This window comes from Benincasa hispida, chromosome 1 (genome assembly GCF_009727055.1).
Source record: "Benincasa hispida cultivar B227 chromosome 1, ASM972705v1, whole genome shotgun sequence".
In the NCBI taxonomy this organism is placed as follows: Eukaryota; Viridiplantae; Streptophyta; class Magnoliopsida; order Cucurbitales; family Cucurbitaceae; genus Benincasa; species Benincasa hispida.
In genome coordinates, this window is record NC_052349.1 from 84,787,560 (window position 1) to 84,804,504 (window position 16,945).

General features: G+C 31.7%; 2 protein-coding genes across 2 annotated transcripts; both read left to right on the top strand.

Annotated features, from left to right (window-relative positions):
- The first annotated feature begins 561 nt into the window (after positions 1 to 561).
- Positions 562 to 5,087, top strand: LOC120069289 (mitochondrial-processing peptidase subunit alpha-like). Its single transcript, XM_039021006.1, has 13 exons — positions 562 to 719; positions 1,417 to 1,656; positions 1,770 to 2,066; positions 2,187 to 2,354; positions 2,541 to 2,708; positions 3,060 to 3,140; positions 3,341 to 3,407; positions 3,553 to 3,650; positions 3,831 to 3,903; positions 3,982 to 4,052; positions 4,246 to 4,295; positions 4,472 to 4,584; positions 4,685 to 5,087. The coding sequence occupies exons 1-13, from the start codon at positions 681 to 683 to the stop codon at positions 4,735 to 4,737; spliced, it is 1,518 nt and encodes a 505-aa protein (XP_038876934.1). The 5' UTR covers positions 562 to 680; the 3' UTR covers positions 4,738 to 5,087.
- A 3,275-nt stretch (positions 5,088 to 8,362) lies between these two features.
- Positions 8,363 to 10,326, top strand: LOC120071731 (profilin-like). The gene is made up of 3 exons (XM_039024115.1): positions 8,363 to 8,568; positions 9,094 to 9,231; positions 9,876 to 10,326. The coding sequence occupies exons 1-3, from the start codon at positions 8,446 to 8,448 to the stop codon at positions 10,008 to 10,010; spliced, it is 396 nt and encodes a 131-aa protein (XP_038880043.1). The 5' UTR covers positions 8,363 to 8,445; the 3' UTR covers positions 10,011 to 10,326.
- The last annotated feature ends 6,619 nt before the right edge of the window (positions 10,327 to 16,945 follow it).

Consider the following 16,945-nt stretch of genomic DNA (forward strand, 5'->3'; position numbering starts at 1 on the left):
ACTAAACTTTATAAATTCAAGTTTTGTACAAATTTTATATGGTAATTGGATGAAATTAATGCAGTTACCGTTTTTAAAGATCAAAAAAAAATTTTTGAAAAAAATGTCAATTATACCCCTAAACTTAGGGACCGCATCGATTTAAACCCTAAAATAATAATTGTATCAATTTAAACCATGAACCTTGAATTAGTTTCAAGTAAAACCCAAAACTAATAGTTGTATCAATATAAATCCTGAACTTTCATGAGTATATAAATTTAACCTCTAAATTTTTACAACTATATCCAAATAAAACATAATGAAGAGTTTAAATTGTAACATTCATGATACTTCAAGATTTAAATTGATACAATTATTAGTTTGAAATTTAAATTGATACACTTTATGAAAATTTAGTTTAAATTTATACAATTATTAGTATAGAGTTTAAATTATACAACCTCTAAAGTTGATGGGTATAAATTCATATTTTCTTAATTTTTTTTTAAAGTAAAAAACTAGAATTACTTTATTTTATTTTTTTTTATTTTTTATTTTTACTGCAGATCTATTGGTTCAAGGAACAAAAACAAAGCATTTCCTTCTACCGCCCCCGTCATAGCCACCATTGAGGTTTCTCTGGAAAACTAAGGCAAGCCTCAAAACTTCTCTAGGGTTCACTGCCACTTTGCTCCACCATGCATAGAATCGCCGGTTCACGACTCAGGTCGCTCAAGGTCAGTCTAATCGTTCCTTTTGCGCCCCATCTTTCTGCTTTCCATGATTTTCTTTTCCCTCAACTATGTGAAGGAGAAAATTGATGTGTTCAATGAATCTCTTTTCGTAATCGAAGAAAGGTCTTGGCGTTATAGATCTGTTCTTTATTTTGTTTATGTTAGCTTCTCTTTTACGTGTTCTGCATATGGTTTCTTTGTGACGATTGAAAGCTTGACGACCCCTTTCGATCCTATACTGGTTAAATAGTTATAGGATGCTTGGAATGCAAAATGCTTATGTTGCATCCACGCGTCCGTTGGAGAGACGGGCATTCATTATGACGTCTTGATTTTTCATTGATAAATGGATTTGGGATTAACTCGTATTATCAATACAGCTATGGTTGTGTAATTTTTTTACATGAAAATTGGTTCATCCATCGTTTGGATGGTGTATGGGATAGGAATACTGCTTTTTAGTTCTATGTTAAGCTAGATTTATGCCTTGAAATTGCATTTCCTGCATTGTTTATCTCGCATAAATGTATATCGGAATGGCTGCATGGCATTTTTTTTTTTAAAAAAAAAGAACTCTCAAGAGATTGAGAGTGCTCGTGGAATTGAACTTTTTAAGCAACAAACAGCGATTTGTTAGACCAATTTTTTATTTTTTATTTTTTATTTTTTTATTTTTTGTTATGTAATTGCGTGGAATTAGAACCATACGGCCAATTTGGGGGCCTCTAGGTTTGCAACATCCAGTGCAGTTGCTGCAAGACCAACGTCTGGGGGGTTTTTTAGCTGGCTCACTGGAGAACGGTCAAGCTCTCTTCCCCCCTTGGAAACACCTCTATCTGGCATTACCCTTCCACCACCATTGCCTGATCACGTTGAACCAAGCAAGACCAAGATTACAACTCTTCCTAATGGTGTTAGAATTGCTTCAGAAACTTCTTCGGTATGTGTGGAGTTTGTAACTTATTGTACATCTAGTCTCTTGTTTTAATTTTTATAGTTAACATATTTATTTATTTATCATACTGACAAGTTTTAGACCGGTTGGCTAACCAGAACCCTGCAGCCTCTATTGGGATATATCTTAATAGTGGTTCCATATATGAGACCCCAGTGTCTTCTGGAGCATCACATTTGTTGGAAAGATTGGCCTTCAAAAGTACAACAAACCGAAGCCATTTGCGCATTGTTAGGGAAGTTGAAGCTATTGGTGGAAACACAGGTGCCTCTGCCTCCCGTGAGCAAATGGGATACACTTTTGATGCTCTAAAGACTTATGTTCCAGAAATGGTGGAACTGCTAGTAGACTGTGTCAGGAATCCTGTATTTTTGGATTGGGAAATCAATGAAGAGGTAATTGGGCATCTAGCCATCCGTTTAGAAGTTTGTCCATATGATAACTATGTGTGAAAAAATGGTAGTTTTTCACTTCTGTATCCACTGCTAATGTGTTGACTCCATGTATTCATACAGCTGCAAAAGCTAAAAGCAGAAATTGGAGAACTTGCAAATAACCCCCAGGGCTTACTTCTTGAAGCAATTCATTCTGCTGGGTATTCTGGTGCACTTGCAAATCCTCTTGTGGCTCCAGAGTTTGCATTAAGCAGATTGGATGGAACCATCTTGGAGGAATTTATTGCTGTGAGACCTTGCATTCTTTTATGACTATTCTCATCCCCTCCTTTTTTGTCCTTCGTGGATGATGGCCATACGACCTACTTTTTTAATTCGTCATATATCTTCTTAGCCCCCTCAGTATGGGGTAATTTCATTTTGTTGTTCCCTTCTCTCTTTTCCAGTATTTTAATTTCCACTTTTGGATTTCAGGAGAACTATACTGCTCCTCGAATGGTGCTTGCAGCATCAGGGGTTGAACATGAGGAGCTTTTATCGATTGCAGAACCTCTTCTATCTGACCTACCCAAAGTACCCAATGTGAAAGTGCCGGAATCTGCCTATGTTGGTGGGGATTATCGTCGTCAAGCTGACTGTGGGGTGTGTATAAACGTATTCTAGTTTATCTATTCACAGTAACCCTCCAGACCATGATTCAAAACCTTGAATGAGATAGAATGGATGTGACTTGGATGAGTTTTATACGTAAACCCATCTAAATCTCTAACCCTTTGAGAATAACATACGGGAGAAAAGAAAAGGGAATTATCAAAGAATTTAATATTACTTGGGCGAGACATGTAATTTGACCTTTGGTTCCTGTGAATGGCTGAGGGGATGATGAACTTGGTTTCATATCATAAAAAGAGAAAAATGATGAACTTGGTCACAGATATATTGTTTTCTATTGCGTCATTTTTGTATATTCACATAGGCTTTTCACTTGAGCAGAGCACACATGTTGCCCTGGCTTTTGAGGTTCCTGGTGGCTGGCATAAGGAGAAAGATGCCATTGTTTTGACGGTTCTTCAGGTACCTCCTTTTATTTACTTTTCATTGTAAAGATGATTATTTTTCTGTTATACCAAAACGTCTTTATCAAATTGTCTTGTTGGATTGTTTTAAAAAATAGAGAATAGAAACATGTTCAAGTACTCTCATAACAGGGGTAAAAAAACATGGCTAAAAAATTGTTCTTTGATAAATCCTATTAAAATCCCTCGGTCCTGCAGATGCTTATGGGAGGTGGTGGTTCATTTTCTGCTGGGGGCCCTGGTAAAGGCATGCACTCGAGGTTATGTAAGTATTACATTGGTTCTCTGTTTAAGATTTAATTAACCTTTTCTTCCCCTTCTTATCTATGGCTTGTTCTTTATTCTCTCTTCTATTTGTTATTTGCTTTACATGTGGTTGAATCTTTTCATTTGCTTTGGGTTTGAAACAGATCTCCGAGTTTTGAATGAATACCAGCAGATTCAATCTTTTTCTGCATTTAACAGCATCTTCAATAACACGGGACTCTTTGGAATTTATGCTAGCACTGTAAGGCGTAATCTTACTATAGATGTTTTATATGGTTAATGTACTTATCTTTCATCTTATCAGTATAAGTGCAAATATCTGTGCAGAGCTACAGTCTGATTTTAATTCGTCTTAGATTTAATTTGATGTAATTTAATTTAATTTTATGTACTTGCCTATCATAATTTCAATTGGGTGCAGGGTTCTAACTTTGTGGCCCAAGCAGTTGATATTGCTACATCGGAACTAATCTCAATTGCAACTCCTGGACAAGGTTCGCAGATTTCTGTTTCTGTGTTTTTTTTTTTTTGTAATTTCTCTGTTTAATACATCTTGCCCTCTGTTGTTGCAGTTTCGGAGGTGCAGCTTAACCGTGCGAAAGAGTCCACAAAATCTGCCGTTTTGATGAATCTAGAGTCCAGGGTACTCTTTCTATCTTCTTTCTCTCTCTCTCACGCACACCATATGTCTTTTGTCCGACCCAATTGTTGGGGTTGCTTTCACTTCTACGCTGACCTATGAACTGAAAAGTGAAAACAGAACCTTCCCATTTAATAAAGGAAAAATAAAGAAAGACAGAGAAACAACAGCAAGCTGACATTTCATTATCTTGCAGATGATCGTGTCTGAGGATATTGGGAGGCAGATTTTGACATATGGAGAGAGGTATCTTTTATGAATAAGCTCAGCTTCTAGTTTGTAGCCATTTTTTCTTCTAAAAACATTTGCACAATTAGTCTTCCTCCGATTTCTTTTTACTTCATGGGCCTTGTCCCTTCTGCACTCTGCAATATTAAGTTTTTGGTTGATGTTTTTTTTTTTTTTTTTTTTCAATATTCCAGGAAACCTGTAGAGCACTTCTTAAAGGCCGTAGACTCAATCACTTTGAACGATATTACTAACATTGCCCAGAAAGTTATATCTTCTCCTTTAACAATGGCATCATATGGAGACGGTAATATTCTAACTTGTAACTCAAACCGATGAATCAGAATATTAATGTAATTATATATCTTAAAGACTGACATCTTGAATCTCCATGGTTGGCATTGCAGTTATTAATGTCCCGACCTACGAGTCTGTTAACAGCAGGTTTCACAGAAAATGAGATACCTGTTCATTTTCAAGCACACCATTTCTGATACTGTTTTGGTCTTCTTGTTCTTCGCCTTGGAAGCAGTTTCGACTTTGCCTCGCCATTTGCAATAAATGTTTTGAATGAAAGTCTTTTCAGATGATGTAAAATTATCTGTTTGTTTCCAATTCATTGAGTTGCTCCCTGTGAATCGTGGAGGAGTTTTTGACCTATTTATTTGAATATTAACCCGGGCATTTTTCCCCCTTCATAGCTTTTGTCGCATCGTATCCTTATTCTATCTTTATATTGGCAGTGTTGGGGTCAATATCTTCAAGGGCAACTCGAAAAGTGTCCTTTAGAAAAAGAAAACATCTTATATCCATAGGCTTTGTTTTTCCTTTTCTTTGATCCGGTTTGGTTTTGTACTCGTCTCAGATTGCAAAAAGAAAGGAACAAATTAGCCAAATTTGCATGTTTATCGTTAAGAACATAAATAAATCAATGGTTAAATTACAACCAATGCATAATTTTTTTACTACGTGTCGCTAATGCATGGTTGTATGCTTGGGCTTTGGCTTTTTCGTTTGGGTCCCACTCTAATTTAAATATAATTCACTTAAATTAAATTATATATATATATATATATATATATATATAACAAACACTTATCTACATTTTCTTTTCGTTGAAGGTAGTCCAGTTTAAAAATTTTGTAATGGTTTATGGTTTCGATTATAAACTATGTTAATATTTAATCATAGTTTAAAATTCGATCCAAATCTCGAAATGACTTTGGAGTTTTATTGGGGGAATTTCATTTTTTTCCAATTTCGACGAATTTCGAGAAAATTTTGAGATTTTTTAAAAAATTAATTACGTTAGTTGAGTTCAAAATTTTCAATTTTATGATCCTTATTACACACGATTTTATAGTTTCACATACTAATATCAGTTTTGACAAAGGTAAGACTTTGTTATGGGTAAGTTTTTCTAATTTCCAGCTTTTTTTCAATTTTTTTTAAAAAAACTTTCATTTATAAAGAAATTGAATTTGAAAAACCATAAAAAGATAACATATGTTAATTTTAACCTTATTCAAATTTTTTTCATTAAATTTTCACATCATTTTACCTCAAAATTGAACTGATGTGAGTTTTTTCTTTAATCATCGAAAACTTTTAGAATTTTTATATCATTTCACCTCAAAATATTCATAAACTTTATATTATTTTGTAATTATTTTCCATTTCTTTTTTAAATTTATGTTCTCGCATCAACATTTATACAAACATTTACAATAGACATCTAAATGTTATCTTACTTTATAGAAGTTGTGATTAGAAATGGTCAATTATAGTAGTCAAAATCAAAGTTCCATTCACTAATTATAATAATTTTCACCATTTTTCATTATTTTCCAGATTTTTTTCGAAATTCCTATCGATATCAATATTTCCATAAAATCGGGACTTTGATATTTTCAGGGACACCGAACCTTGGATTTAATTGGCTTTTTTTTTAATTTTTATATTAATAAACTACCTAAGTATCATTTGTGTTAATAAATCACAAAGATTAAATTATTATATATTTACTTAATTTTGATGAGACTTTCACGTTATAGTAAATTATTATGAACTAACTATTATAAATTATTTAAAATGTTAAATTAGTAACATTTTTCACTAGAGAAACTAAGATCCATTTGGATTGAATAGAGGATAAAAAATATATATTTTTAAAAAACCATTATTACTTAAACTCTTTTGATGATAATGGTTTAAAATATACTTTGATAATAATGGTTTAAAATATACTCTGAAATTGTCTCAAAAGCTATTTTGAGTTGTAGCCAAATATTTCAATTTTTTCTTAAATGATTATTTTTCAAAATTAAACACTTAAGGAGCGTTTGGGGCAACGACTACCGTAAATACTATCTCAAAATCCTAAACTTAGTCAATTCTATTTCAGAACCCCCATTTGCTACTGTATTTATTATTTGCTAGAGTTTTTACTATTTTATATTCATCATTTTTTATTTTTTGCTACAGTATTTTCTATTTCATTTTCAAACTAAAATAGTTTACACCTCAAACACATTCTATTATAACTCAAACTAAAATAGTTTACACCTCAAACACATGCTATTATAACTCAAACAAAATTATCTACACCTCAAACACAAACTATTATAACCCAATTATAATAACCAACTTCTTGTCTCAAACGTTTCCTTAAAATTAAAAGTTAAACCAAACACACCCTAAGTCATTATAAATTTTAAATCCAAAGGACTAGATTACAACAAGCTAAAGTTCATAATTAAATCCTTTATTATAAGAAAATTAAATTGTTACAAATTTAACAACATTACAAGTTAAAGTGCAAATAATTACATCATTACTTTTTAATAAAAAAATCATGAATCAAAGTAATAGTTAACTATTGTGAAATTGAGGAGCAAAACAATGAAAACTATAATATAGTATAATAAATAAATTTAGAAAATAATAAAATTACAAAATATGAAATATAGAAATTTATGGAATTCTATGAATTTTTTTTTTTTCCATTTCTCACTAATATGTGATCTTTAAAATCCAAAAAATACAACTATTTATAGGTAATTTGATAACGATAATACAGATACTAAGTGTGTAATCATAGAAAACAATGGGATAATAAGAGAATGACACTTGGCCTACTATACATAGGCATCTATTTACTTGTAATATTTATAATATTAATCTAATTTTTAAATATACAGTCTTTTTTAGTTTGGTGCTAAGTGGAATCCATCTATTTCTAAGACAGAAGTATAAAATTTATTTTATGATTGGTATCTCAAAAGATACTCTTTTTTTTTTTTTTTGATAAGAAAGCCCATTGTTATTTTTGGACTAATAAAAATCAATGTTTAAAATAGAAATATTGAGATATCAATTTTATGAAAAATATAATAAGCATATCGAGTAAATATTATTGTTGATGAATATTCTAAAAAAATAAATAAATTATAAAGATAAAATATTTAAATTAATAAATTAATATTTTAAGTTTTTTAAACAAGTTAAAAGGTTTATTATTTACCTTATATTCTAATTAATTTAATTACTTATTTTGTATGTTTCATAAATTTTTTTATGATATAATTTGACTTACCTTTCATGTGAATGTTAAACATTTCTATAAAGATATCAACATGTCGAATGATGAAAATTTAATACATAGATTAAACGTATAATTGTTATATTTCTTTCTTAAAAAATGAAATTGGAAAATAAAGCAACTTTTATGCTTGTTCTATTTAATTTTGATTTGGACTGAACTAAAATTATATGTTAAAAGCAACTTTTATGATTAAAAGAAAGTGGGGCCCGGGGAAGGCCAGCCATGAGCATCAGACGGTCGTGATAAGCACTGTAAAGAAAAAGAATGATTATGGATACAGCGAATCAGACCCCATTTGCCACGTTTCATCAGGGCCCCACTCCGAACGAGTCTCGTGGATTAAAAGAAACCCCACAAATGTGAACGACACCCGTTCGATCAAATCCAAATCAACGGCGCAAAATACATCAGAAAGGACCACCAAAAAAAGGAAGTTCCAAACAACACTATATATACCCCTCTCATCTTCTTCTTCGAAGTGAGAGCGAATAAACCAGAACCAAAACAAAGAAGGGAAACTAAGGAGGGAATTTCATTGATTCAGTAACTTGGTGAACATCGAAAATGTCGTGGCAATCTTACATTGATGATCAGTTGATGTATGAGGTCGATGGCCAGCATCTCAAAGCCGCTGCTATAGTCGGTAACGACGGTTCTGTTTGGGCTCAGAGCTCCGGTTTCCCTCAGGTGTTTCTCTTTTCTCTCATCAAATTTTGTTTTCAAATGGCGTTTTTCTGATTTTTCTTCCTTTTTTTCGGATCATTATATGCCGTTCTCGTTTTCTTTTCTTTTACCTTTTAGTTGTTGTCGACGTCATGATCAAATAGGCTCCAGATTTCCTGTTTCGGATATAATGAGCGATGCGTTTCCTGAAAATCGAGTTTCTACGTTTCTTGTTATTATGATCTTGTTGCGATCTGAGAATTCTGCACTTTCATTGCTGATCGTAGATTGTTTCCATTGTTTTATTATTGTATATTGTATATTGACGTGAGCATGAGCGTGGATCGGGAAATGGATTGATCGAAGAAAATGTCTGTAAGTAGGAATTTGAAGGATTCTGTTTCCAATATATTTAGTTGCGTTGGGATTGGAAACTTTGTATTGGCGATTGTTGAATATTCTTGTTGATTAAGAACATTTTTCAGCAATTTCTGTTGGCTGGTAGTAGTTTATGGATAAATAAGCATATATCTTCTTTTGTTATTTTAGTACAAACCAGAAGAGATTTCTGCCATTATGAAGGATTTTGATGAGCCTGGATCTCTTGCCCCGACTGGGTTGCACCTTGGTGGATCAAAATACATGGTTATTCAGGGAGAATCTGGAGCTGTTATCCGTGGAAAGAAGGTAATATCTTGCCGTGATTCTCTTTTATCTTATGATAATCGATCATCAATGTTGTTCATTCTATTTTATGGTTACTCTAATGCAGATTATATACAGAGACTCGACCATTAGGATTGATTATTCTATGAATATTAAGAATATCAAATGCACATTCTGATAATTATGTTCTTTTTTCTTTTTACAAGAAGATGTTGAATAAAAATTGTTAAATCCATTTGATTTTGCTACTTGAGCCATCACTAATGGGTTCCTCCCTACGAAACAAATCAAATCTAAAGAAGAGACCTAAACCTGTGAGATAAATCATTTTGTTCACTGTCTCCATTGTTGGACTTATTTATGTTTCCACAATATTGCCTATTTTTGTCAAAGTCCCATTGTTGTTTTTATAAGATTCTAGATTTTTACTATTAATTAAACCCACTTTGAGAAATTAGTTCATAGATTTGTATTATTTTTGTCAAATTAGTTCCTAGATGGGAAATTTCCATCATTCATGGTTGGTATCATTTTTCAACATTGAGAAATTTCCAATAAATCAATCAATCTTATACTGTGGAGTTTGCATCAAGCAATCTTAAGAGTTTCAGTACATTTTCTGTGATGGTTCTTCAAATTTGGTTTTAATTCCATCCACTTGACAGGGCACTTCTGGAATCACTGTAAAGAAAACAAACCAAGCACTGATTTTTGGTTTATATGATGAACCAATGACACCAGGACAGTGCAACATGATTGTTGAGAAGTTGGGAGATTACCTGATTGATCAAGGCATGTAATCGTTCATCTCAATTTCTCAACTCTCGTCTATTCTATACATAATTGGGATTTTGAGCTGGTGTCCTTTTATGGCTTGTGAACAACTGAGTTGTTAAGAGAAAATAACAGTGTGAAGAATCAGGATGAAGAGCAAGAGTGTGGTGGTTTTGGTCGCTGATTTCTACCCATTCGATGTATTTTTGCCTTTTTTTCCTTCTTTTTGTGTATTTATTATGAATACACTACTTCAAATCTGAATTTTTGAAAGCATTACACGTATGAGATTGTACTTATATTGTTATTTTGGTTTTTAATATTATTCAAAGGTTGTGATCATTCCATTGTAGTTCAGTAATGCGTACCCCTATTCAATAAAGGAGGTGTCTTGGTATGAAAAATCATTAAACATAAGCTAATCTTCACCATTAATTATTTGATACATAATTATGAGGATTTTTTGGATTCACCCGACAAATAAATGTATTTTTTAAAAAATCATTTTTGTTTAAACAATTTTGATAAAAATATATTTGTAAAATTATTTTGAGTGGTTGTCAAACAATCAAATTTCTTCTTGGTCATATTTTCATGCATCTCGATTTAAATAAATATATACTAAATTCTTATTAGATATTAAAATTATTCTCAAAACAGTCCTAGTAAATAGTTTGTTCATCAACTGATTGCTTCAGCGGCTGCTGGGTGGTAAATTTACCGTCTCTTAGTTCAAGGTCTCCGGTTCAAGACAATTAGGCGCAGGTTTCTTATATTTTTCTAACTTAATTAACTCATACACATTTATATATACATAAAAGGGTACTTTTGAGCTGATGTGTAACGGATCAAAGCGACCGTTAGTTGGGCTGAAGTATAATAGTTTATTGAACAAAGACTTAGATCGTCCATTGATTTGGATGAAATGGAATTGGAGCATTACTCCAAAAAAAAAAAAAGTATATATATAATTTTAATATTTTTCTCATATTAAAATATAATTTTTTTTTAATCCTAGATAAATTATTTTACAAAACTTGGTTGAATGAAAAAAAACTTAATTCTACTTTAAAACACTTTTATAAATACGTTTTTAATTGTTTTGTTTATATTTTTAGGTGAATACTTTTATAAAAATTTATAGAAATCTTTTAATTAATATTAATTAATCTCGATATCATATATCAATGTATATAAAGTTACATTTAAAGTAAACCATAAGTTTTAAAAATTGTAACTAATAAATCTTTAAACTTTTAATTTTGATTCAACAAGTCACTTAAAAATGTCTAGTAAAACTATGAACTTTCAATTTCAAATTTAATGAATCTTAGAAATATTTAAAATGTTTAAGAACTAACCATTTTATCATATAAAAAAAATTATTTTCGTCTCTAACTAAACCTTAAAATTTCAAACTTTTAGTTAATATATACATTAATTTTTTCAAAAAAATCTCCAGTCATATTTATCAGGACACAAAATGAAATTTAATGTCTAACAAAAAATCTAATTTTGAATATATAAGAAATTTATTGGATGTAGAATTGATATTTTAAGAATATATTAGATATAAAAATCAAGAATGCAGGGAATTATTAGAAATGTGTTAAAAGTTCAAGTACAATATATATATACATAAACCTAAAAATCCATGCACTATTATTTCTATCCTTACATAAAATTGTGCTTCCGTGACATAAATTTCTAGATATGAGTAGTGGTTTGAGTTACGTGTCTAACATTTTTACTAAAACATGTCAATATATATATATATATTTTCATGAAATAGTTTTCTATTTGAGTCACTATATCACTACAAAAAATTATGTTTCTGTCGACAGAAAAAAAATCGTTGAAAAAAGTCAAAAAAATATTAGAAAAGGCTTTTCCGACGCTTTTTTTTCCGTCGACAAGGTCATCGGAAAAACCTTGTTAGAAAAATCCTATCCCTACACAAAAAAGTTCCTTCGTCGGAAAAAATTGATCCCACGACGCTTGAAATTAGGAGGAGATATGCTGACGCCAAAACGGTAGTGTCGGTTAAAGTCACCTTTCTTGACGCTAAGAAATTGGTTTATTGGCATCAAGATAAATACCCTATGTCGACGCCACTTCTTGGCGTCGGGGAAGGGTTGGATATGTGGGGGAAAAAATCTTTCCTAATGCCAAATTCAAAAAGATTAACGTCGGGTGAGGGTACCTTTCCCGACACCAATCTGATTTCTTCGGGAGAGGTTATCTCTCCCGATGCTTATCTAGTTTGGCATTGGGAGAGGTTACCTCTTCTGATTCTAAATCTAGTTTGGCGTTGGGAAAAGATACCTCTCCTGACATTAATCTAGTTTGATGTTGAGAAAGATTTCAAAATTTTACATATTTTTTTTGTTGTTTTTTTCAGCACCTTAAAATTTGGCATCGGAAATGGTCCTTTTTTATATCAAAATTTTCTAATTTGCTAAAATCAAACCTATTGATTTTTTTTTAAAAAAAAGCAATAATTGGAATCTACTTGAATCTTACAAATTTAAATAAATAGACTAAATTCAATAACTTTTACATTTAATTAGTCTTCTTATATAATATATAATTTAGTCTCACAAAGTTTATTACAATTACATAATATCCACAAAACATAAACCCCAAAATACCTACAAAATACAAATCTACATTACATAATATCCACAAAACATATCTTGATTCTTCTCTACTTGCTTAAACATAAACTCTGAGATACCTACAAAATATAAATAGTAACATCAATATAAAACTTAAACATAACTATACATTTATCTATATACCAATCAAAACTTAATATAAGGTGGTGCCTCTTATTGGGTTCACATTTTTTATCGGATCTCAATTTTTTTTATTAGAATAAGCAAATGTAAAATTTTACCTTCCTCCTTGGCTTCTTAATAACAACATTATATACAAGCCAATTTTCTTCCATTACCACTTCAACCCCAAACTGAAATAATGCATGTCTAACTACAAAGTTAGTAAACAAATTACTTCTAACTTCACATTAATAATAATCAATATTATTCAAATCATCTTAAATTTCTAAAATAAACAATCTAAACAACTAAACTAAGGTAAAATGGTAAAATTCTTATACCATTGAAGAAAAAGAGAATGTAACACAAGCATAGTCATGAATGATGAACCTCAGCATATGATTCAATAAAAGAGCTAAAGCTAGTTCATTAATGATTTGATAAAAGAACAAAAGAGAGAAATGAAAAGTGAATGTGATAGCTCAAGATGACAAAATGAAGAACATGAAAAAAAAAAAAAAGGAAAAAAAAGAGGGCTTTGTATGGACTCAATTCCATTTCAATTTTAAATCAAATAACTAACTTTGGTTTAACTAGTACCGATGATACATAGTCCAACTAGAACATGATGCTTTACATTAATAAATTTAAAAAAATATTAAAAGAAAATTTCACCTATGGAGCAAATAAATTAGTCGAATTCGATAATTACCTCAAAATTTTCATACTTGTATCTGCAAACACACAAATAAAAAGCAAATTAGAGCCTCCACACAAACTCGGGTTCATTAGAATTTCTTTTATAAGCTCATATCTTCCTTTTTTACTTCATTCAATTTCAACGAAAGCAAATTAGAGAAACTAAATGTGCAAAATAAAGTTCAAAACCAACAACAACCAATACCCATAACTGAAAATTTGGAGAAAAATCAGCTTAAAATTAACTCAAACAATGAAAAAAAAAGAAAAAAGAAAAAAAAATGCTAGCCATATTTACCAAGAAAGAGCAATAAACAAAAAGGGAGAGATGCGGAGGAAAGTAAAACCGTTGGAGAAGAACATGGCCGCTGGGTTTTTTAAGATTTATCTGAAAAATAAACAAATATTCCAAATTCCCATAAGAAGCATATAGTGGGAGATTATTTGGAACTATCAAATATGATGGTTATCCAATTCTCAAACGGCTTCGCATAATCCCCTCCAGGAAAAAAAACGAAAGAAAAGAAAAACAAACGTAAAGTGCAGTGACGAAACATGATCTTCCACGAGCACCAGAATCTCCCCCGATTCATGAAACAAAAATCGTACGGTCTAGATGAATTCTTCCTCTGGAGTTCAAAAGACATTGGTATGCTAGGAAAGCCCTGTTTTCAAGAGCATTAGATGTAGTGATGATATATTAGACATCATCTCCTTGAAAAAACACATTTAACCCTAATTTAAAAAATTCCTCAAACCGCACATTTCTTCTTCCTTCAACGATTTTCAGCTCCTCATTCAATATGTATTCAATGCAACATTAACATTCCACCAACGCATTTATTCCTAACTACTATTCTAACAATAGCACTGAATAATATTGATATCAAGAATGGAAGGTCACTCTCAGTTATTCATTTTCCGTTGAACGCTTTTCATTTTCTCATTGTTCTCTCAGAATTTCAGTACAACATCCTCATTGTTGATAGCTTTCATCTTTGTTAATTTCATTGTGTCTTTGGGTATAGAGGAAGACTTGTTCGTTAGATCCAAAAATGGAGTGAATGTAAGTGATATTTTACAGTATTTCTTGTCCCTTAGATAGTTTAGTATTGAATGAACGATCATTCATTACAATATAAACGCTCGTTTAGTATTATATGAATGATCGTTTAGTATTATATAAATGATCGTTTAGTATTATTTAAACGATCGTTTATATAATAGTCAACGATTGTGTAGTATTATATAAATAATCGTATATATAATACTGAACAATTGTTTAGTAGTATATACGCGATTGCGTATACAATTTTAAGTAAACACTTATAGATAGCTAGGTGATCACTTATCAATTACTTGACGATTTCTTAAAATTTGCTAATCCAATAGTAGATCAATGATGCTACTTCGCATCTTTGTACGATTTGGTGGGAAATGAGACCAATCAGGAAACAATTATTTTGGAGATCATATGAAAGGTTCGAAGGTCAGAAATGATATAATAGTCAGTGAATTAGTGAATATTATGCACCAACGACTGAATATCGATCCAAATATGTTTGATATACACATCAAATGTTGCTACAATCTATTGGTCTCGACTCTCCCAACTGACATAGTCGACGATGAAGATCTTAGCTTTTTTTTAGAAGACAGTGATGCATCTCGGATTCCGTTATTTGTATCAGTTACACCTTGTGAAAGTCATGGAGTACACACTGAGAATATGTACCAATAGTGCAATCCAATGAATCAACTCATTCCAACTAATCAAAACTTTGGATATGCAACCATTCCAACATGTAATATTCCCACCATGTCTTCAATGGATGATCATATTGAGCCATGTAACTTCGGAAAGATCGAAGTGAAGCTTGATTTGGTCGTAACAATGAATCAAATGTACTCCACAATTCGATATGGACCATGGATATATATAATCTTCAGGACCAAAAACTTCTCCAACATCTTACATTTATGTTCCAACCCCATCTGCTCCTGTCCTACCATCTATGAGGCCTTTGGTTCAAATGTATTCCACCATTCCAACCCAATCATTGTAGATATACCCAGACCATCAGAGGGTCCATCGTATTACGACCTCATCACAGTACCTCATGATTATATGAATGACGAGGATATAAAGGTCAGTTAGATTTTATTTTTGAAATATGACTTGCTAGTTAAATTGTCAATACTTGCAATAAAAAAGAACTTTGACTACCGTGTAGAGAAGTCAACGAAGAGATTGCTAACTATACGGTGTTCAGTGAAGGAATACAAGTGGAGGGTCTGTGCAAAAAAATTGAAAGAAAGTGATTCCTTCAAAGTGATGAAATATCCAAGTGAACATACATGCTCTCTTGACAAGCAAAAAGTTTGGTTATTGGACACTTAATCAAGTCCAAATACAAACAAGTTAGTCAAACATACCGCCCGAGGGATATCATAGAGGGTGTTCGACAAGATTTTGGAGTGAATATAAGTTACAAACGGGCTTATCACGCTAGAGAGTATGGATTGATGTTTGCATGAGGGTCGCCGGAAGGATCATATGCTATTGTTACGGAATTTGTTAAGGCACTTAAGCTTACAAATTTGGGTACGATATTTGAGATTAAGGTTGAGGATGGACATTACTTTAAGTATGTCTTCATGGCACTTGGTCTGTGTATTAGGGGTTTCTTAAGCTGCATATACCCAGTAATCATTGTTGATGAGACACATCTGTACAAGAAATATAAAGGTATGTTGTAAATAGCAACGTGCATTGATATTAATAACAACATATATCCTATTGTCTTCAGCATTGTAGATGGGGAGAACGATGCATCATGGAATTGGTTCATGACTCATTCGAAGGCTTTGGTAGGAGACATTCTGAATTTAATGATTATATCAAATCGTCACATCTCAGTTGCAAAGGCTATCTCAAGTATATTCCCTGATGCATTCCATGCCCTATGTATAAACTATATTCGAAACAATTTGGTGGACAGATTCAAGAATAAGGTCATAATTCCACACTTCTAACTAGCAATGAAAGATTATAGAATGTTTGAGTTTCAGATGTCTTGGGCTGAGCTCCATCAATATCCTGGAGTGATGACCTATCTTGAAAAGATTGGATTACAATGATGGAAAAAAGTTTATCAAGTCCATTGTAGGTATGACAAGATGACAACAAATGTAGTAGAATGCCTCAATAAAGTGTTGAAAGATGCACGAGAACTACCAATCACGAAGCTATTGGACCATATCCATGAGTGGCTACAAGGTTGGTTCTATGTCTGACGTACATATTGTTGGGGTTGATGCCCTAAATTTCATAGGGTTCTATAGTTTGTAATTGTATTGTACAAACATTTTATTTATTTAATAAAATATGAGATATTTTATTTGACATTTAGTAGCATTAAACCCACGAACCAATAAATTAACATCCAAGGTTATCATCTGTAGCTTAAACATGTATGTAG

Bases quoted from the DNA above. Each gene is read 5' to 3' on its own strand.
- LOC120069289 (XM_039021006.1), top strand. From the start codon at position 681: ATGCATAGAATCGCCGGTTCACGACTCAGGTCGCTCAAG. The intron at 1,657-1,769 runs GTATGTGTGGAG...TTGGCTAACCAG, and splicing joins TTGCTTCAGAAACTTCTTCG to AACCCTGCAGCCTCTATTGG. The intron at 4,296-4,471 runs GTATCTTTTATG...TCAATATTCCAG, and splicing joins ATTTTGACATATGGAGAGAG to GAAACCTGTAGAGCACTTCT.
- LOC120071731 (XM_039024115.1), top strand. From the start codon at position 8,446: ATGTCGTGGCAATCTTACATTGATGATCAGTTGATGTATGAGGTCGAT. The intron at 8,569-9,093 runs GTGTTTCTCTTT...TTGTTATTTTAG, and splicing joins AGAGCTCCGGTTTCCCTCAG to TACAAACCAGAAGAGATTTC. The intron at 9,232-9,875 runs GTAATATCTTGC...TCCACTTGACAG, and splicing joins CTGTTATCCGTGGAAAGAAG to GGCACTTCTGGAATCACTGT.